The sequence below is a fragment of the Amia ocellicauda genome, chromosome 21 (genome assembly GCF_036373705.1).
Source record: "Amia ocellicauda isolate fAmiCal2 chromosome 21, fAmiCal2.hap1, whole genome shotgun sequence".
Taxonomy (NCBI): Eukaryota; Metazoa; Chordata; class Actinopteri; order Amiiformes; family Amiidae; genus Amia; species Amia ocellicauda.
In genome coordinates, this window is record NC_089870.1 from 11314985 (window position 1) to 11336684 (window position 21700).

Sequence of the window (21700 nt, forward strand, 5' to 3'; positions counted from 1 at the left end):
AGTCACATAAAATACATTTGGTCTATTAATCCCCATTTGGGTTTTCATACGATGTCGTAGGGAGATCTACGTTTTTCAGTAAAACACCACATAAACTTTAAATGCACAGGATGTTCTGTTCAATGATATTTCAAAAATGCACTTTATTAATCCTTTTATTTACATATCCACCAGGTTCTTATGGAAGGAGAGAGGGACAGTGTGGTACATTCTACAGAACTGAGACAGAATAGAATAGAGTGAAGAGGAGGAGGGAAAGAATTGAAGATCAGATCATCTGCCTAGAAGTAGAAAAACCAATGGAATGTGATGAGGGGCCCTAGAGAGCAAATGTAGAGAGAGAACAGGAAAGGGCCCAGGACAGATCCTTGGGGTACATCTGTTAAGAGAGGTTGAGGTGTGGCCAATGAACCATGCCATGTCCCCTGGTAGGTGGGCTGGTTGAGGTAGGACAATCAGGCAAGAGCAGTGCCAGAGGTTCCTAGGGCAGCATGGGAGGAGAGAAGAATGGATTGATCAAAAGTCTCCAAGGCTGCAGAGCTTGGGCAAGATTAGGACATAATGGAGGGAGGCAGCAGGAGCAGAGCTCAAGGGATTTAGTGAGAAAGCAGAGAAGGGAGACAAGATGGTAGTGGAGAGATGTAGGGTCAATAGTGGGATAGGTTAAAGACATGTATGTGTAGGTCATGGATGGTAGTGGTGTAGAACAAGTGATGGGAAGAGAGAAGAAAGTCCAGTTAATCCAGAAAGTTGTGCAACTCAATCGAATGATAAGAAACCTCTAGCTCTGGAACAGGTGCAGGCTGTAGCTAGAAGTGCAAGGGGCAGGGCTGAAGACCAAGAAGGAGACTTCAAGAATTCCCTTTGTTGAGTTGCTTAATTGATTAATAACGCCCATGTGTACCCCATTATTTAGAACTTGGTGATTTAAGGTGACCTATACAATTAAGTGGATTGGGGCTCTCCAGGAACAGGGTTGGAGACTACTGTGCTAGGGCATATGAAAAGAAAGTGTGGGTGAGGTATCACGAGTGTTATCCTATCAGTTTGTCATGCATATTTCATCAGGAGCATTTAATCACAAGTGACAATTAATCAAAAACAATCAAGAACAATAAATCACGACAAAAAAATGGGATCCACACATTTTCTGTTAGAAATCACTAGTCACCAATAAAGGCCACACTATTTCATATGCTGTGCTAAAAACTATTGGTTTTATCTGTTTCTGTGAAAAGGTGTTGCATATCCTAGGAGAGCACATATTGCACACGTTGCCTTGTTTAACGATGGTACTGTAGAAAACGTGCAATAAACACATTTAACCGTCTCCCTATTGATAGTTACTGTAGGTTCATTAACATGTTTATTTGTACAATAGCTGACAATCAGTAAATGTATTGCTTAAGACAATACCGCAATATACTAACATTTACTGATTTCAGGATACAGATATTGCATGTATATTAACAATTACAGACAGTAAAGGAAATAGTAGTACAAATTAGATTATTTTAGCTGTACATACTGGGAGAACATGTGAACATACCCTCTCTACAGAGGAGTGTCACAGAGGATATAAAGTTTTTCAAGATGAATATGTTTCTCAAATTGTGGTAGATGTAAGTGGGCCTGATTGGACAGCTCAGAGCTTCTTCTATTTCCTGTACATATTTACACCTTCTCTATATTCCCTATGTGCAATTCATATATATTTTTCAACCCGACTCTTTATCCACTTTTATTTTTTGTATGGGTTTTCAGTTGTGTCTTTAGTGGGTTCAGCTTTACATGCCACATGTTGGACCAATTCTCGATTTCTTGTATAGACTGCTGATGTTTTTTAGCTGCAAGCTGGGGACACTTGAAGTTGGACCAGTAATAGAGGTCATCTGCAAACTGAGAGAATTGGCCTATGTTGGGTGGGGGATAATAAATATCTTAGATGTACAGTAGAAAGAGTAGTGGACTAAGGGACATTGCTGTAGAGACCCTTACTTTTATTGTGGAGAAACCTGCTGATGATTTTCCCTATTGGCAGTGGAAGTTTGATGAGTCTGAAAGCCTGTAGCATAACCCATTGTGCCACATCTTGTGAAATTCTTTCTCTGTATCAAAGAAGACTGCCAAGGTGAAATTTTTTTTCTTACTTTTGAGAATGTCTTTTGAAAGTCTCAGAATGTTATCAGTAGTTGTTCTTGTCTATCTGAAACCAGCCTGGTGAATTCCAAGAATACCCAAGACCCAAAAAAGGCTGATTGGTCTGTAACTTGTAACATTGCATGGATCTTTTCCAGGTTTATGGATCATTGTGACAACTGAGATTTCCAGGGAAAGTGACCATGGGTAAGACGTGAGGTGAAGAAGTTAGAGAAGATGAAGGTTTCTTGTTTCTTCAACGGTGACAGGTTGGATAAAAAGGTGGGCTACAGATGTCAGGTAGGTATTGTTTTCTGCATTTCTCTGTCTACAATATTTTTCCTGTCTTGGTCAAAGTGTGGATCATTGGGACAGGAATGGACATTTTGTAAATTATTTCTAAACAGTATTGCTTTCTCTTTGTTGTTTTCTATGATTTGACCCTTGAGATTTAAGTACAGTTATGATGTTGTTGGCCTTGTTTCTGTTCAGGGTTTAGATGTTTGGGGGGTTGGTGTCTGTATCTAGCTGGTGGTAGAAGGCAGTCCAGTTGATTTCTGATATGGTTCTGTAGCAGATTTACTTTTCAAGTTTGGTGCTCTGGTTCTGATCAAATCTCTCCTGACCTTTCTCTGTTTCTTGAGGCTGAGGATATGTGGTGGAAGTTGTTGCTCAGGTGGTCTACTGATGGTAAGGGGAATAGTCTCTTCCCAGGCCTGTATGAGAACACTCCCAAGGTCCTCCGCTAACTGGTCCAACTCCTGTGGGTCCTGTGTGATGCATAAATTTGAATATGTTTTATATACTTGGAATTTATCTTATTATCAGATATTTGACTGAATGCATTGTTCATGCTAGAGTTGATCTACATGAATTTATCTATCAAAAGTAGTTAATTGATCATGTAAATGGAAAGGGCATCTACCAATAAATAATAATAATAATAATAATAATAATAATAATAATAATAATAATAATAATTATTATTATTATTATTATTATTATAACAATTATTCCAGCAGCCAGTAAAGCCATGGCCAACCACTTGTATTGCTGTAACAAAAAAAGAGGTGTATAGCAAATCGAATAATGATTATTCATATCCTCTCTCTGTTAGTATGTGAACATTTCACACTAAAATGTACAAGGTTTTAACTGATTTTTAATATACCTCTTTATATAACATAATACCTTAAATATGTATACAAAATGCAACTGGGTACCAAAACATGTACCAAAAAAAAAAAACATGAATACATATCTTAACATACATTGTTAGCATGTAGGGTATACAACATTTATAAATAAGTATGATAGTTTCAATAGCGGAATTCTTACCATTTTCAAGTGATAACTCAATAATTTGATCATGAAAAGTTGCAGTTTTTTAGACAGTATTTTGGTACATGCTTTGTAGTCTTATCTTATCTAAAATGGCTCAGAATTGTCTGCCTTACTTATTCATTATAAACAGAATTTAGACTGATACTATAACATATTAATTGATAACTAAATAAAATGTTTAGATATTGAATTAGTATTTTTTTCCCACATTTGGACATTCGGTGTCTTTAAGCACACATTTGTTTTGCCCATCGCAGCATTGATAATGTTCAGTCGGTACCTGAATTGGACGCTTTTTTTGCACTCAGTATCCAATAAGAGCAGTTATTCTGCATTTCTAAATAACCTGCTGTTATAGTTTCTGACTAAAGGTTTACTATGTGTATATAGTGAAATGAGCGATTTGATGATTTTATGATTCAAGTTACGACAGAGACCTCCGTCAGCAAACAAATATAAGACTTTTTAAGGTAATTTAAGGTGGTGTTCTGTGACCATGAGTCTTGTCATGTTGAAAACAGGTTTTTTTTCTGTGCTTAATTTAGTTCTGTTGCAACCATGATCTCACGCATCATATTTAATTAACAAATTGTGACCTGTTTGTCCAGTCTACAAAAGCAAAACATCAGAAAGAAATGATAAATAACCCAAACAGGTGGGAAAATGTTATTTTGGGTATGCAAGAGAATGAAAAATGTGCATGCCTGTTTTTAGTTTTTGTGTCTTTGTTCCACTCACAATCCGGGGGCGTGCTACAAACATGCCACTAGCACAAAATGATGCTGGCTTTTTTAAAAATTATTATTAGTATTATTTTTTCCATACAGATCAATTAAGTAATTTAATAATAAAATAAAAAACACGAATATAATAGATAATGACTCTGGTGTAACACACACACCAACACGCTGCAACACGCAAAATACCAAATCACAATAATCACCGAGGAAAACTCGTGAAGATATGCACTTAAAGCCTACGGGTATATTATTTTGTATTTCAGCAAGACAACCATTTAAAATCGAAATAAAGCAAGAAATGCTAATCCCCTATTTGCTCTTAATTTACTAGGTGAAAGCAGGATGCAGACCGCGCAACGAACACACCTTATGCCATCTTGGCAATCTTTGTAAAGCCATTAGGCTGGCTTTGATACACACGTCTGCTAACTGTTCATCATAGTAATAATACTTTATTTAATTCCCTACCGACAAAACAATTATTTATAGATACAAACTGAACAGTGGAATTTTCCAGTATGCTGGAAACGTCCCAACACAGAAGTGTGCAAGCTGTTTTCACACGCCCATTTTGACAAACCCCCCTCAGGGACGCTTCTCATTGGACGGTGTCTCTGGACGAAGATCGGGGTCTTTTTCGTATACATCTTATCAAACTTGACAAAAAAAAACATGTACAGTACGTATTGTTCTCTCTGATTTGGGCATGGGGGTTCTTTCTGCCAGTCTGGCGGTGGTGAAAGCTCTTTCGACACTACTTCCGCCACCTCATGAATATGCATGAGGCGGGGGCTGTGACGTCGGACTTCATAAGCGGTAACCGCGGAGCAGGGAAGTGCATCAGTGCTGCCTCATTAAATAGGAGAGCAGGATACCGCCAGCCTGAGTCTTACGTAAAGGAAACAGGCTTGAACTGGCACAAGTTTGAAGATGGCTTTAAGAGGAACATTCGTCCGTCTGTTCAGAAAGCAGCTCAGTAACATTTTTCGGCAGCAGAAATGCGCCCATTCTGTAGCCATCATCGGCGCGCCTTTCTCCAAAGGACAGGTATCTACCGCTTGCTATTCCCCACAAATGCTAAAATGCTGTTATCATCATTTAGCCATTTATCATCCGTGCTTTTGTTGGTACATTACGCTTTTACGGAAATACTGATGTACAATGAAGACGTGGATGCGCTCGTACAGATTGGTGTGTTTTGATTTTATTTATTTTTAGAAAAGAACAGGCGTGGAGCGTGGACCTGGCGTAATCAGGGATGCGGCGCTGATCGACCGATTATCCAGTATGGGTGAGTAAAGATCAGTCTGTAATCTGTATAGTATTGGGAGTTTAAATGGCAATATATGTGAGGAGACCCAGTAGGTTTCTGAAAAGTCAACGTTTGGCTTTGTTGTTCATTACATAACGCAACACCCGGCTTCAGAAATCGACGTTTTATACAGAAATAGTAATTTGGCTTGGTAGCCACATATACCACGTTTTCTAACACAGGGCTCTTGTAAAAGTATCCGGGGCTTGACTGTACTGTACTGTACTGTAGCTGACGGGGCTGCGGCGCCCATGTGGTGTGCTGGGAAAGGATGGGCACTTACGTCACAGAGGACGTGCCCAGCACCGCGGCGCCTTCGTGCGTTTGTAGTCTGTAATAAGACGGGCTGTATCTATTTGTGTCATTGCATTGAACCTTCAGGCTTCTGTTAAAACCCTTCCCTTCCTGTTTTGATCTATCCCACCGCAAATTTCTGATTCCTTTATATATATCAACTTGGATTGCTCTGCTGTTGCAGTTTAAGTATACGTTGCGGGGATGGAGATGCGTAGTTTCTGCTCCTTCTATAGCGTTTATTTTTGATTGTAGCTTAACCGTATTTTGGTGATGCTTCGATTATTAATAAAGAAAGGGAAGGAACATATTCAAATACACTTACTGTGAGGATAAATATATGTATTGGGCAAATTATATGCTGTTGGCATGACCAAAAGCAACATTAATCTATTAAGGACCATTCGTTTTTGATGTAATTTGATTAATTGAGCACAATGTATTATGGAATACACATTTATCAATTATTTAGTCCAGGGGATACTAGTAAAGCTTCCAGTGATTTTAACTTTTGATGTGTAGTTAGGCATTAAGCACTGCGCTAGAGTTTGTCTTTATATTTATAACATTTAGGTAGGAATAATAATAATAAATGACCCAAAACTTAAGATAAATATATCCTCAATTGCCACACCCAAAAATGTGTCCGTAGAGAAGAGGGCAGTATTTCAAAATTGAACGGAACTGCTGTCGGCATGATGTTGTAATCTGGATCACACTTACGTGGTGACAATAGCCCATCAGCAGTGGGAGGTTGTGTGTTAAAAGTCACTGTTTCAGTAATAAACACTTTGGCCATGGGCAGTGCACAGGGTAGGGGAAAAAAGCTACTAAAAGCAACAACTTGAAACATTTTAATAAAATGTACAGTATAGCCTTGGGCTTTGAATAGCAAATCTGATGTATAAGGGCAGTGGTTTTCAAATCGGTCCTGGAGTACCCCATGCCCTGCTGGTTTATGTTCAACTGAGGTTTGAAATGCTTAATTGAATCCTTAATTGACCTAACAAAGCAATATACCATTTGATTAAGTAATTAAGACCTAGGTTGGAACAAAAACCAGTAGGGCAGGGGGTACTCCAGGACCAGTTTGAAAACCCCTGTATTAGGGTAATTTGCTGAACGACATTGAATTATATTGTTGAGACAGTTAAGTGAAGAGAGGAAAAAAAAAAAAAAAAGCACATTGTTTAATTTCTATGAGTTATGTATAGTGACAAAACTATGAGTACATTCACTGGAATTGTAGATGTGGATTAAAAAAGGCTAAACATTTAAGTTGTCACTTCTGCAAGTAATGCATTTTATCTATTTATCTACTCTGAATTTTTAAAGTTCAGCAAAAATACCTGGTTATGGGTTCTTATTTTAGGTTATAGTTTTGTGGCAGACATAAGAATAAACCTAAACTGTTAAGGAACTCTTGTGCAGTGGAATTTGCAAGTCATGTAGGGTAATCTGACCAGGCGCAGTGCTATTCAGCAGGGATAGGATAAACAGATTGTTCAACAGTGCTTAGCCATTAGATGGTTGTATAACTAGACTGCTATAGCCCTGAAAGACGAGAGGCCTCCTATAATTAGAAGCTGAATTTTCAGAACTGGGATGTAACTAGGATGTACAGAGGGGAGTTAGGAGCGATATATGTTTAAACTTTTTGACTATTTGCGTTGGTAATAACATAAACATGACCTTTTAAGATATGGATTTATCCTTAAATTGTATGCACCCAGTAGTGCATTCATTAAAATAATGTATAGCCTGTTTTCATTTGCATGGCTTCAATGTGGTGGTTCATACTGCATGCTGTATTTCAAGCTTGAATTCAGTTAATTTAACATCGCTGCCAGAATCATATAATGTTTGGCAGCCTAGCTAGGGATATTTCTGTCAGTGCTCTCTTGTAAAGGTAAGGGGATGTTGTACTGGCATCAAGGACTGTGGAAATAGCCCTGCAGTTAATGTTCCAACTGACTAATAGATTGTGTCAAGGGGCGTCTTTAGTTTCTTGTTTACTCTGTGATTTCAAGCCTTGTCGAGTCAGATTTAGAGTGTTTACTTCATCCTAAATCAAGGTCAGGTGAAATCCGACCATGCAAAATGCTGTTAGACATCTGCTGCAGCTGATGCAAACACTGTCTTGATTGAGTAAGAGTTCCAGTTTTGACCCAATGGGGCAGTGAAGAGTGAAGGTGGGGAGATGTATGACCTAACAGTCCACCCAGCAGGATTTGGTATGATTGACAATTCCAGCAGAGCCAGAGGCGAGACACCACTGAGAATGCAAGACATTGAGAGCATCAACCATTTTTACTGTTATGTAATTTTGAGATCCTTTATTTTAATCTTTTAAGTGGTTAGTTGGTGTTATTTTGTTATAATTTTTTTTGTTAGGTTAGGTTTATTATCTTAAAATATCAAAAATAAAACTGCTTCAAATGAAATGTCCAAAAACATTTGTATTATGTTTTATCAACTTTCTTTCAATGGAATTTCAATATAAATTGGGAAAGCTCAATTACAACAGCAGTGTTACATAGTCAAGCTACAGTGTACCAGCTGTTTCCTTTTCAGTTTCAGTTCCTTTTTATACCAAACACCCTTCCTGTTTACATTTTATGAAGCAATTAATAATCCCCTGCAATATGAATTTCATTTTAAATTATCTTTTGTATTTGTATCTATTGACAGCCTTTTTAACTTTTTTTATTTATTTACTAAATGCCAAACCTAAATGCCTAACTGTAAAATAATTAGTGAAAGCCTAGGAGGGTGATATTACTATTACTAGGGTGACCAAAACTACCAGGACACTGAGACGGGATATCATTTTAAAATGGTCTATTAAAAAAAAAAAAATTACACCTAGAGTAATAAGCAATAATCACCAACTATAAGCAATAACAATGTATCCTATATTTATTGGCATGATTTTGTATTGTCTCTTATTTTCATTTAAAATTATATATTAAACCCAATATAATTTGACTTCCAGATTATCCTATTCATGACTTTGGAGATCTCAGTTTCACACACCTGGCCAAAGACGAACCCTTCATGCACGTGCCCTTCCCCAGGACCGTGGGTCTTGCAAACAAAGTCCTGGCAGGTGCGGTGAGCAGCGCAGTGGGGGCAGGACACACCTGCATCACCCTGGGGGGAGACCACAGGTAAGGACCTATAGTTAATAATGAAGGGGGCAGGAAAAACTTAAAACCCTATTTTAGACCCTCTGTTCATACTTTACCAGCTACTTGGTTGAGGAGTTAAAACAGTGTCTTTGATAACATCTGATGCCTGAAGAATGCTGACCAGCATTGAGATTGAGATTTTATGAAACCACTACAGTGCCATACCACTCCAATACAATGTCCTTGATCAAATCCGTTTCTTCAGTCTAGCGATTGGCTCCGTGCAGGGCCATTACCAGCACTGCCCTGACCTGTGTCTCATCTGGGTAGACGCCCATGCAGACATCAACACTCCACTCACCTCGCCCTCGGGAAACCTGCATGGCCAGTCTGTCTCTTTCCTACTGAAGCAGCTGCAGGATAAGGTAAGATTCAGGTTACTCTTGCTCTGCTCTCAGAATCAAACATGTTTTCCTACTTGTGTATGTTACATTGCACGAAAAACAGACCAAAGATACCCAAAATAAACTCTAGGATGAAAAAGACCTAGAAGAAAAGACACAAAGTAAAGATGGGAAGATTCAGTAATAAGCTTTGCTGGTGATATTGCAGTATTATATTTTAATATTTTTTTCACAATAAAAAAACGTTTTCCCCCATAAGTGTGTGGAGTATGCTGTGTAGATAAAAGGAAAAAAGGCAGTGATGCAACAAAATGTTCTAGCGAGTGTAGATGGATAAAACACAGCAAAAACATCACCCCCTCACCCTTGGACAGACGTTGTAACGTTTTCTGTACTTCTAGTACTAATGCATACTAACACTGTTTCAGATGCCTGCAGTGCCTGGATTTTCCTGGGTGAAACCTTTTCTGTCCTCCTCAGACCTGGTCTATATTGGACTGAGAGACGTAGACCCTGGAGAGCAGTATGTATATTTTGATACTACATAATCCATTTTCTTTTTGCTGTTATGTGGTTTCCACCATTATTAGCACTAGCTATTTTTTCTCTTGCATGTAACTCAATTTTCCTTCCACTGAGCACTGGCTTAAAAATCAGATGGAGTAGATAACCTTGATAACCTTCATACTAATGCTCATTATTTAATGCATTCAGTAATTGACCTGATTTGAAGTATTGAAATGGGAGGATTGTTAGGGACTGCTCAGTATATGGTCAAGAATAACCTATATTGGCAACACCCTGTCTATGATGAATGGATTGTAATTTAACGTTGTTGTTGTTTTTTTTTTTTCAGCTATATTCTCAAGAATTGTGGAATCCAGTATTTTACAATGAGGGATATCGACAAAATGGGAATTCAGAGAGTAATGGAAGTCACATTTGACCACCTTCTAAGCAGGTATGTGTGCATTTCAAACATCTATTTTCTAATTTTGGTCAGTAGAAGAGTATTGCACTTTGATCCCACACCCCAGTCCATCAAAATACAAGACCACCCTTTCAATGACCTTGCAAAAGTAGATGGATTCTTGACGAAATGTAGAAGGAACAGAAGATAAGTGGTGATAAAGTGACTTTCTGACTAATAGAATCCCTTGTTTTGTTCTCACCCTCCTCTCCAGAAAGCAGAAGCCCATACATCTGAGCTTTGACATTGATGCCTTCGACCCCGCACTGGCCCCTGCCACGGGGACTCCTGTGAACGGAGGGCTGACCTACAGAGAGGGCATCTATATTGCTGAAGAAATACACAATACAGGTAGGTGAACAAAGAAATCTGTCTGCAAAACTATTCATGCAAATCTTCCCGATTTGTTGCTTGAACATCTACGCAGCTTGGATTGCTCTCCATTCTCTGGTTTTGTGAGCAAGTGTTTTCACATCAATATTACAGAATATATATATATGTGTATACATGTGTGTGTGTATATAAATATGTATTTTTTTTTTAAACGCATACAAAAAAAGCCCAGTTTATCACCAGATAGCAAATAAACTTCAGTTTCAGTCAAATGGACTTCCACCTGGGGACACCCATGGTCTTACTGTGCTTTTATGAGACTATCAGTGAGCAGATGAACAATTCTCAAACCCAAAAATGGCTTAACTGGAAAGTAATAATGATTTGCCATTTAAAAACTAAAGTGGTCTACAAATCCCTGCCTTCAAACAATGCATCTCTTTGTTTCCATTGCAGGTCTGCTGTCAGCAATGGATCTTGTGGAAGTCAACCCGACCCTTGGAGCCAGCAGAGAGGCGGTGGAAGCCACAGCCAGCCTGGCAGTGGATGTGATTGCAACGTCGCTGGGTCAGAGTAGAGAGGGGGCACACATTTCCTTTGACAAGCTCCCCTCTCCAAACATGGCATATAAATCGGAGAATGAACAGAAAGTTTACCTTTAATGACTTTTTTTTACATTATTTGTATTACTTCGCATTCCAAAGCTCCTTTATGGTTATTTGTGGACTGAAGTTTAAAAAAAAAAAAAAAAAAAAAAAAAAAAAATTCTCTCCATTAAACTAGAAGATATGTCTGCACATTATTCAAAACATCTGTGGTGGAAATGTTAGATTAGTATCTAATACAGGCTTTTGCACCTTTTGAACCATTTAAGGTTCTTTGTGAAGTTACTGGTCACTGATATTCAACCAGTCTTGTTTTTTGTACCATATAATCATAATGATTGAATAAACAAGAAGATGAAGAATGATGTTTTGTGCTGGTTAAAGACATTAAAGAGTTGCTGCAGGTTATAAATAATGAAAGCCCACACTTGGGCTGTTTCGTTTTTACCTTCTTGAAGAAGATCGTCCATTTCATATTCTAACTGCACATTAAGTATTGAACTGTGGTTGTAATACAAATGTTGAAACCACTTTTGGAGTGTACAATTGTATAACAGTATTTATTAAACCTAAAATTGTAAACGTTTGTTTTAATAGATAAACTAATATGGTAGTGGTTAAGACTCTAGTGGAGGGTTGTGGGTTTAGTACCAGGTGGGAGATTTGCTGTTGTACAAGTTGCTGTACCTAGATTGCTCCAGTGAAAACTCAGCTGCATAAATGGGTAATTGTATTAAATAAAATGTGATACTCTAACAGTTGTAAGTCACCCTGGATAAGGGCATCTGCTAAGAAATGTAATAAAAGGTTTTACAAAGCAAGAGAATGAATGCTCTTTATGTCTCATGCAGTACATATGAAGTATCTTAGTGTTGTATTCCTGAAAGTGACTTAAAATCTAGTTTGCAGTAGTGACCACTCCCTACTCATAATGGACATGGTTTTGAAAAATAAACCTCATTGTTCTGTGGTGTACATTTCCTAGCTTTGCAGCTAGTGTCATCATTTCTTTACAAATCCTCCTCCCTGAACGATACATTGCACTGAAAATGAATTTATGAAAGAAGGACATTGTTATCTTAGGATATATTTGACAATGAAAGAACAAAAAGTTCATTCTCAAAGAGAATTAAAAAAAAGTACACATAAGTGTTCTAAACTATCAAGTAATGTGAGGTTGACAAACAGAAATTTGTCATTGAATGTAACAAAACTGCATTAAAACAGCACTTTCTACCCAAAAGTGCTTTACAGGACAGGGGCCACTTGCTTTCAGCCACTAAAGCTGCACACTCTGCTCATTACACAGTAAGTAAGGTGGAAACGTATGATATGAACCTAGGTCCATGCTGCTATACATCCAGCGACTTTGTTAGAAATCCATTCCATAGATGGTCTACAGTTCAATCATCATCATTTTTTTTTTTTGTATCTTAAAAGTAATCAGTTGAGCCTGCAAAGTGCAAATAACTCCAAGTACCATCTTTGTTAGTATGTTACGGATACATTACAAGTGAACAGAGAATATTAAATAACTATTTAATTAATGGTAAGGTGCAATCTGTTATCACATACAAATCTTTGCATGTATTGCTCCTTCAAGATGGACTTCAATTCCGGAATATTGAACACAAATATATGGCTCAAGTAAAATAAATTAACAAATGTCTGAAAGATACACAGGTTTAGTAGCACAGAATTTGAAGCTAGGTTAGGTGAATTGGAATTGATAAATTGAGGCTAATGAGATGATTAAGAGTGTGCTGGATTTAAGATGTTCTTTTGATAATTAAATCTGTTCATAAATCTTCTAGCTCAGCAATATTTTAGGTCCAGCAGTCATTTTAAATGTCCATAACATTATTGTAAGAGTTTGTAGAGTCAGGCTGTATGATTCACTTCATCCTTTCAGTGCTCCAGTGGGTAACATTGGTAGTGTTCATCACACTTATTCAAAAAAAGTCTATAACTTCAGTCACTACTTCCTGAAAAACTTGAGGTAAACCACTGCCCCCAGGATGGCGATCTCCATGATGATAATGACTGAAAGCAAAAGTTTGTTGGTCATCAATCTGCAGAAAAGAAGACAAGCATTAACATATCACAATGCCAGAAAGTTATCCGTCCTCAAACTGCTGTTTGCAATCAGAGCCAATCAGATGAAAGATTAAAAAAGAGCATGATTTTAAGATGTTAAAATGTACACGTGATATCTATGTTCCTTTGTTGCTGAAAATCTAAATCCAAGAATCTGTTGAAAATTCAGGAAAAACTAAGAAAAATGCAAAAGTTGTACTTCTGTGCTTTCCTTTCATGGCAGCAAAACACACTGGGAGGGGCACAACATGTTCACCAAAAAGATGTAGGAAAGAAAATTGAAAGAAACCATTGAAAATAAAAGAAAAATGCAAAACCGCTTCTAATAGGAACAAATCAAATCATTGACAGCTGTCAATAATAGTTTTTATTAAATATTGTATTACTAGGTTATTTACAATATATGTAAGCTATGTATACTATGTACATTTTTAGATGATAAATCTACAATGAATACAGGTACAGGACATGTATGTAAACGTATACATAACTATATATAACTATGCCCTCCAGTAAGAATCCCCCAAACCAAGGTGCAGTAGGCTACTTAACTATGGTGAAGAACCCACAATTATTATTACAAATACTATGTAGGTGTGAAGGTATGCCATGTGTATTGTCTCTGTCTTTTTCTATGCTGCTAATATTATTGGCCTTTCCTCTCTTCCTTTCCCTCCCTCTCTCTCTCTCTCTCTCTCTCTCTCTCTCTCTCTCTCTCTCTCTCTCTCTCTCTCTCTCTATCTGAGTTGTACAGAAGGTTCTGTCTGAAATCCTGTTACTCAAGGTTTTCAGACATATTTATGTCATGGCTTACAGATAACCTGCTGCTGCTAGATAGAATAAAGAACCTTATTAGGATTTAAGAGAATGTTATTATTCCACCTTAATTATTATTTGACACTAAGATATGCTATGAAAGCTGTAACAAAGCTGTAATGCATTTTAAGTGGCCTACAGTTGGTTTGTTTTCAGATTATATTTTCTCTAAAAACAATCTATATTTTTACCTTTGTTTCAGAAAGACAAAACTTAGAAGGACAAAGGACATTTGTTGCAAATCCCAATCAAGATGTAAGATGGGTCTTCACTCACACAGGCCAGCTTTGTGTAGGGAATGGGATATTGTTGATATATGAAACTGACTCCCACCTCAGGCAGAGCTTTGCAAATCTTTCAAAGTCACGGTTGGCTTCACAGTGGCATCCCTAACCAGTTTCCTACTTGCCTACTCAGTTTATAAGGGTGGGCTGATTTATATTTAGTTTAGCAGATGGCTTTTAATAAATGTTGGGGAACAATGGGGTGGGAGGTGGATTAAAAGAAATACCCACTTGCTAATAGAAAACTACACACCTGTATATGACAGCAGTTCAAGTACATTTGTGAATAGAAGAAAGAAGGTCTGGCAAAATGCTGTACTGAGTATGGGTTTTTTATTTTCTAATAGCAGGTGGGTCAAAGTAGGAATACAGGGATTTATTCAGATGGTTGAGAAGATGTTAGGGTATATAAAACAGAATAGTAATAACTGGTGAACCCTCAACTTAGCAAGGTAAATGCAGAGGCACACATACTAATCCACATTGTTCCAGACATGTCAAATTACATGTAATGTAGACAAGCACAAGACTCAAGAGTATTGAATGTGTAGAATTTCCACTATTAATATTGAATTGGGGTGACAGGAGGAGCACTGAGCTTGAAGAAGCTACAGATAAAAAGGATTCTGACTTTTGTACGTTGTGGAAGCAATTAGAAAGGCAAACAAAGTATTAGGATATTGTGAAAAGTGAGGTAGAAGCAGGTAAAACAGTGGACTGTGCTCCTCTACATCCACCTGGAGCCTATGGGGAATTAATACCTGAAGCTGTTATCTGATCAGCTCGCCATTTGTTCAGCTGTTCACATAAAAGAGCAGTAGGGGAAAGCAAGAGACCGAGTAGTTTTACTTATATATTAATTGTACAATGTGATCTCATCTGTTTATTATTGGGTTTAATTTGAATACTGAATTATTTTTAAAGTGCAAACAGAACAGTCAAAAGCACAATCATATAATAAATCATATAAGTACAAAAGTTTATGATGAAATAATGATAAAATAGATCATAAGATAACACTTGTTGTTAGTCTAGGGATCATTTACATCTTACATAATGATACAATAATGATACAAATCATAACAGTCAAAAAACTAGTTTAGAAAAGACAGTTAGAAGCACAATGTCCTCTGCTGCTTTTTCTTTTTTAAAGTTATAAAGTTTCATATACAGAAAGTTAAATAATACAAATTATTCTACAGAAGGATTATCTATACTTTTGGTCATTAGTGTATACATTATATAGGCATAAGTATAAAGAAAAAACTAAATGAAATAACTGTTCACGTAAAGCTCATAGTAAAACAGTGCCTCGTACATTCATATACACACACACATACACAACAAGATTGTTTTACACTTGGCTCTGCTCCAAAGATTTTTCCACTTACATCAGAAAGCCTGGACCCACCCTCAAACTGTCCAATGAGGATAGATTAAAGACCATGAACAAAACTGAAGCAAATAGATCATGGACACTTGTAAACATAAACACAGATCATTTATAAATATACTTAGCCCCTCCCCATGTATTAGCTATTACACATTTTTCTTAGAACTAATGAATGAGTCACAAACTCAAAATTGTGAATAATATTTTCATTTTCTTAAAGATTACAATTCTGACAACTTTAGCATATTGTCACCTCATCAACTACTTTAAGATCTGTTCAAGAGAAGGGGATTGGTGGCATGGTTTGGTGGCCATGTTGCATTTTTTGAAATCTCGCCAAACCGCGCCTTCTCTAAAAGCCTGTGGCAATTTAGTGATATATGGTATGCATACACCGTCATATCTCTGTGAAGGTTGTTAAAGGAGGTCTGAGTGTGTTAAAAACGTGGCTTGCACAGACCAATGAAATTCTAGCAGTGCATTACAAGCATACGTTGATCTCTGTTTCATTGGAACGATATGTTAGACTCATGAAAATGATTGTAAATACTAATATTCACAGCAACTGCAGCTAAGAGCTGAAACCACTTTAATACATTTCATGTTTGGTCGAATGATTAGCTAGCCATATTGCAAGTTCATTCTAAATGCTATTACAGGCTTCTCTGAATTTCTTTGTTCGATTGAAATGCAACTTTACATGCTTCAGCTAGATCATATTATCTCTCTTGCCATAAACTATGGCTGCTGTGGCACATGAAAATGTCCTTGGATTCCACAATCTGTTTGCGATCTACTACATCTCATACAATGCCATACTGTAGGGGGTGACAAAATTCAACATACTATATTTTTCATTCTGCTCTGGCTACTTTCACATGTATTCCCAAAGTCTCAAGACTTTGCTTCCACCTTCCAATTGTATCATCTGCTATATCATGTAGCATGTAACACTTTATACTTATATATACAGCCAGCTGACACATATATTTCCTATCATATAGCATGTTTTCCATATTGCATTTCCACATACTGCTCTATTTTGTGTGCTATAAAGCCAATATCTTGTGCAACAAGCACATCTGGCATCTGGTCATACTTTACTTGCTAGGCCACTGTTGATTGCTGCTTGCAGCTATATTTATTGTTATCAATAATATTAATACATAGAAGAGTCTCATCCATAGTTACAGCAATAAAGTATGTGGCTTTTGAAGATGATTAGACTGGATGATACACAACTTAGGACAGGCTCGATTCTGTTTCTGTGCATCAAACATGGAGTTTGGTTACAAAAGATACTTTTTGTTCCCAATTATATACACTCATTGGCACAAACACAGTTTACTGAAACATTAAAGATTAAACAGAATTCAGAAAAGATTCTCTTCGTCTTTAGTTTTTTCCCTAGAATTGAGAGCCCTTACGGATTATTTTTGCAATGTCAAGAATCACTGGTTTCTGTAGGGACATTATGCCTTGAGGAACAGTGAATTATGCTTTCATTAATACATTACTTTAGGCTGTTTGTAGTACTTTAATTTTGTTAGAGAGGCTTTGACAAAAAAGTTTGTGATTTGGACTCAAGGTTTTAAGAGCATAGTAATGTCAAGCATTTTTATACACACATTTCCATCTTCATTGTCCATTAATTACTGAATACAATGCTGCAGGTTATTCTTATTATTGTGACTCCATTAACTAGACCATTCACAAGCATTTTAAAGCCAAGAATAAACAGAATACAATTGTGCATTAAAAAACGTCTTAATTTTTGGTTATAGGGCAATATATATCAACTTTTTATTCATCAAGGATTTGAATACATCTGAAGGGTACTGTACAATGACGGTGGCATGGTTCTGTAAAATTAAAGGATATGTTGAAAACTAGGGTTTAAAAGAGCAATTAGTGGGATTAAAAAATATATAACTATAAATTGCTGAGCTACAACTATTTAAGTAATGTGGCTTTAATTTTCCTTTTCTTTGTTCACATTCTGAGAAGTTTTCAAACTCCACCACACACATTCCAAAGATGATCCTTACATTCAGTACTGAGATACATTCTCAAAGCCATTGTCTCTGAACTCTTCTGACATTGCATCAAAATGTGTTCATTCAATCGGTGTGTGAAAGCAAATGGTACTTAGTGCGGTTCAAAAACCTTTCTGAATATCAGCAATGAAAACAATACAGGCAGGTCACTAGCTGTAGCAAAACATGGTGATGTCTGAGATCTAATCTTTCAATCCAAATAGGGCAGGCAAACTATAGAAGATCCATCCTGTGTCATTTGGGGTGAATCACTCTTTAAAGCCTGTGAAACCCATAACAGCAGGATTTGTTTTGTGTGTACTTCATGTGGTCTTTTTAAACCTTATCAGAATGATTTGAGCTCTCTAACTAGTCAATGAGTTCTATTACTTGCATAATAACAATACAAGCTATATGAATAAGGCCTATATAAACCATTCTTCCTTCAGTATAACCTACGTTTGGCACAGGTTGCCACCAAAGTAACTTAGGAACATTACCTTCTGGACATGGAGCGAAGAATCCTCCGACTTCGACTGAGATTCTCCCCAGTGTGGACCAACTGAAAAAAGCAAACATCATTTTGAACCAATGTAGTAGTTTAACTCAATAATAATGTCTAATGCAAACTAAGTGCTGAAAACATTTTAAATGCTTTAGTTGTTTTTGTTTATTCAAGTTTTTTACCTACATTTTTTTTTTTTCGTAGAAGGGAAATATTAAAAGCACAGCAGTGAACAAATACTATGTTCAGGATTCAACTAAACCAGGTATAAGCATTTGAAACACAGAATGTAAGTGTTATTTCCCTCTCATTGCCAAAAAAAAAAAAAAAAGAGAGAGAAATTATATATTGTGTGACACGTCTTAGCGCTACTATTCTCACTTTCTCTTACTCACTCTGTCTCTGGTGCGGTCCAGCTGTTCCCTCTGTTCTCCCAGCTCCTCAATGATGTCTGTACCGATGTGGTCTGTCTCAGCTGCTATCCGTTGGGATCGCTCAATGCTCTGAGATGCCCGGTTGAGAGACTCTGTTCCCTGGAGAAGCAGGGCTCTCTGAGACTGCAAGTGTGTCTGGAACACATTGGACAATTTAGATAAGTAACATATGCCTTCGAAACAAGGTCAGTCATAGGACAGACTGTATTATACAAAGTGATTTGTATTGTCAATTAAATAATGACAATGTAATCTAACTAATCACACAAATTCATACTGTTGACAAATGCATGCAAATAAATGCTCAACCAATCAGTAAAATGTGGTTCAGCTCTTTTGTGATGTCATTGAGGCTCCATGCTTCTGAATCAGTGTTGCCAGACCATAGGTTATGCCTCTAACCCATGTAATGTAATGGTTCTGCTATAAGATATTCTTGGAAGAACATTACAGTAGAATCTGTCACACCAGTGCATTCATAAAAGGGAATGGTAGAGAAAGCGATGGGAAGACTGTACCATTACACGTTCAGCCTGCACAGTTTCTAAGGAGTTTTAAATGTCCAAACCCATAGCTATAGCAGGGGAGCGGTTCAGGACTCACACTCTGCTCATTTTCTGCAGTGTAGATCCCATATTTGCCCTCTCCTCGATATCCAGGCCCAGTGCCCAGGTCTGTGCTCTTCATGTCGCGCTGTAGCTTCCCAAGGTCCCTCTTATAAATGCGGATCTTAGTAGACATAGAGTTCCGGTAGGATGGAGGTGCTCCGACCAATTCTTTCTCCATCCCCTGGAGCTGCAGACAGGTAGATTTGTTAAAAATATAGATTATGTATTCATCGAAAACAAAGCAACATATTGATAAACATATTGGAATAAAAACACATACAAATAAGGCTTAACTAAAGGTATTTTTTCCCTTCTTCCACAGCCCACTTCCTAATACAGCAAGACAATTATAATCCCTCACCATAAACATACAATTGGTAATGGATAGTTGTCCTTTCTCAAAAAACAACAGCTCCTGTCTAAACCATGTGCTAATAGATTAATAACAGTGTGTAGCATGCATGACAACAGACTATGGCTTCAGGAAAGCTGTAACCATGCCTACAATTTCACACCTTTAATCACTATGTTGTGATTCACATCAGGCTTCAGTGTTCATCACCTCATGTGACTTTGTCATATCCATTACATTACCTACCATTTCACCCGCCTCTCCTACTTTCTCATCGAAGTCTCTTACAAGCCGTTTCTTTTCCTCTGAAAAAATAACGTATAAAACAAGCTAACTTCCTTCCAGCACATCTCATTGATGACAATATCACATTTAAATTGAACAAATACATGATCTGTGGCAAGCAGCTCAGCAAATTGTGATTTATACAAATAATTTAAACTCCCTCAGACCCCCAGTTATGTCACTCAGCCCCTGCACAACAACAGATACAAAAAAAAAAGTATGGAGCATTACATGAAATCTTTAATTCTTAAAATAATTAGTAAATTCATACATTGATTTATTAAATTATTTTGTCAGTTCAGTGATTTACTTATTTTGCTTATTGCCAAATTACCTTTCAATTTCATTTGACAAGCAAACTCTTTATCAATCACCCCAAGGAGCAGGTCTTGGAGGTACAAACTTTAAACCAATCAAACGTAGGAGGACAGACGTAGGTGATTTAATTGTGACGCAAGGCTTCGAGTTATTTAACCAATCAAAGTCATGTTGCTACATGCTTCACCGCATATTAATCTGTCCTTATAAGTAGTAGAGTAATGCGTAATGAGTTGGATAGTAACTTACCTTCCTTGATTATATATTTTGTTCCCACATTAAACTGTTAATATTATCTTGTCTATAGCTAGGAAAACAATTTTTACTGCTTATTATTTGCTTGTTTTCTACAGTATTATCAGTTAACATGACAAACACATTTGAATGTCTCCTTATTTACAGTTACTTTAATTATCACGTCCCCCTGGCACAGTCCCACACCGCTTTTGACTTTCTTTCCGTCGTCATTTTCATTCATATTTTCTTGAGGTGAAGCAGGTAGTCACATGACTTCTCTCGGCACTTACGTGTTGGTTACGTCATTTTGCTGCTACAAAATCAAAACTCATTTGCTCATGTCGCAAGCAACACAGTTTCTCGAATATGTAGAATTCACGACAACATGCAGACATGTGTCCCCTCAGCTTTACTGTGGTTTAAACTAAAGAATTACACAAATTTTAATCAACTTCCATACACATTTTAATAAACCACCCCCACCCCCAACCTTACAGAACGCAAAGTACTGGTTTCTGCTGTTATGTTTAAACCATACACAAATTACATATTGGATTAAATAGATCACACGTTTTGAGCAAGTAGGAATTGGTTACATCGAATTGTCACATGCAAAAACATACGATTTCGCATGTGATTTATTTCGTTCTCTTTACCTCCGTAACATCTGAACGCTCTATCCGGCATCAATTTGAGTTCTTCGTAAAGACTGCTGTATATTTCATGGAACTTTTCAAACTCTTCCGAAGACATTTTATTTAAATAAATATATTTGTTTTTATATTTTTTATTTTGTCGTTTAGCCAAACAGCTATTGTTTTGCCCACCCTGCAAATGTATGATATTCACTGGCGTCCATGTAAACATAAGATCAGTGTTGGGACTTCCTCATGGTCCTTGCAGTAATTCGCCCTCTTTCATTGCCTGAAATGTATATTTAAATTATATGAAAGAATATTATCAATATAAACATCACAATAATAGTTGTACACACAAATGCTTAATTTTTAACTAAATGAAAGATTAAATTATTTTAAAAAAGGCTTCTACGTAGTAAGCTTCA

At 37.0% G+C, this 21700-nt stretch overlaps 2 protein-coding genes across 3 annotated transcripts; one reads left to right on the forward strand and one right to left on the reverse strand.

Moving 5' to 3' along the window:
* The first annotated feature begins 2361 nt into the window (after nt 1-2361).
* Nucleotides 2362-12098, forward strand: arg2 (arginase 2). 2 transcript variants are annotated; one of them, XM_066693975.1, is made up of 8 exons: nt 2362-2439; nt 5442-5514; nt 8825-8999; nt 9226-9385; nt 9793-9887; nt 10221-10325; nt 10549-10685; nt 11124-12098. In XM_066693975.1, exons 1-8 carry the CDS (start codon nt 2377-2379, stop codon nt 11327-11329), a joined length of 1014 nt encoding a protein of 337 aa, XP_066550072.1. In that variant the 5' UTR covers nt 2362-2376; the 3' UTR covers nt 11330-12098. The 2 variants fall into 2 exon arrangements, with proteins under 2 accessions (XP_066550072.1, XP_066550071.1); XM_066693974.1 differs by lacking the exon at nt 2362-2439 and adding an exon at nt 5049-5270.
* Nucleotides 11308-21522, reverse strand: vti1b (vesicle transport through interaction with t-SNAREs 1B). Its single transcript, XM_066693976.1, has 6 exons — nt 21294-21522; nt 20044-20102; nt 19441-19632; nt 18799-18972; nt 18399-18460; nt 11308-13344 (listed from the first exon to the last, which is right to left on the reverse strand). The coding sequence occupies exons 1-6, from the start codon at nt 21502-21504 to the stop codon at nt 13251-13253; spliced, it is 792 nt and encodes a 263-aa protein (XP_066550073.1). The 5' UTR covers nt 21505-21522; the 3' UTR covers nt 11308-13250.
* Between the last annotated feature and the right edge of the window lie 178 nt (nt 21523-21700).

Excerpts from the sequence above, each read along its gene's own strand:
- vti1b (XM_066693976.1), bottom strand. The coding sequence starts at position 21,504 with ATGTTTACATGGACGCCAGTGAATATCATACATTTGCAGGGTGGGCAA. Across the intron at positions 19,633-20,043 it reads TAGGAGAGGCGGGTGAAATG|CTCCAGGGGATGGAGAAAGA; the intron begins GTAGGTAATGTA and ends ACCTGTCTGCAG. Across the intron at positions 18,973-19,440 it reads CTGCAGAAAATGAGCAGAGT|ACACACTTGCAGTCTCAGAG; the intron begins GTGAGTCCTGAA and ends AATGTGTTCCAG.
- arg2 (XM_066693974.1), top strand. The coding sequence starts at position 5,154 with ATGGCTTTAAGAGGAACATTCGTCCGTCTGTTCAGAAAGCAGCTCAGT. Across the intron at positions 5,515-8,824 it reads CGACCGATTATCCAGTATGG|ATTATCCTATTCATGACTTT; the intron begins GTGAGTAAAGAT and ends TTTGACTTCCAG. Across the intron at positions 10,326-10,548 it reads TTTGACCACCTTCTAAGCAG|AAAGCAGAAGCCCATACATC; the intron begins GTATGTGTGCAT and ends CCTCCTCTCCAG.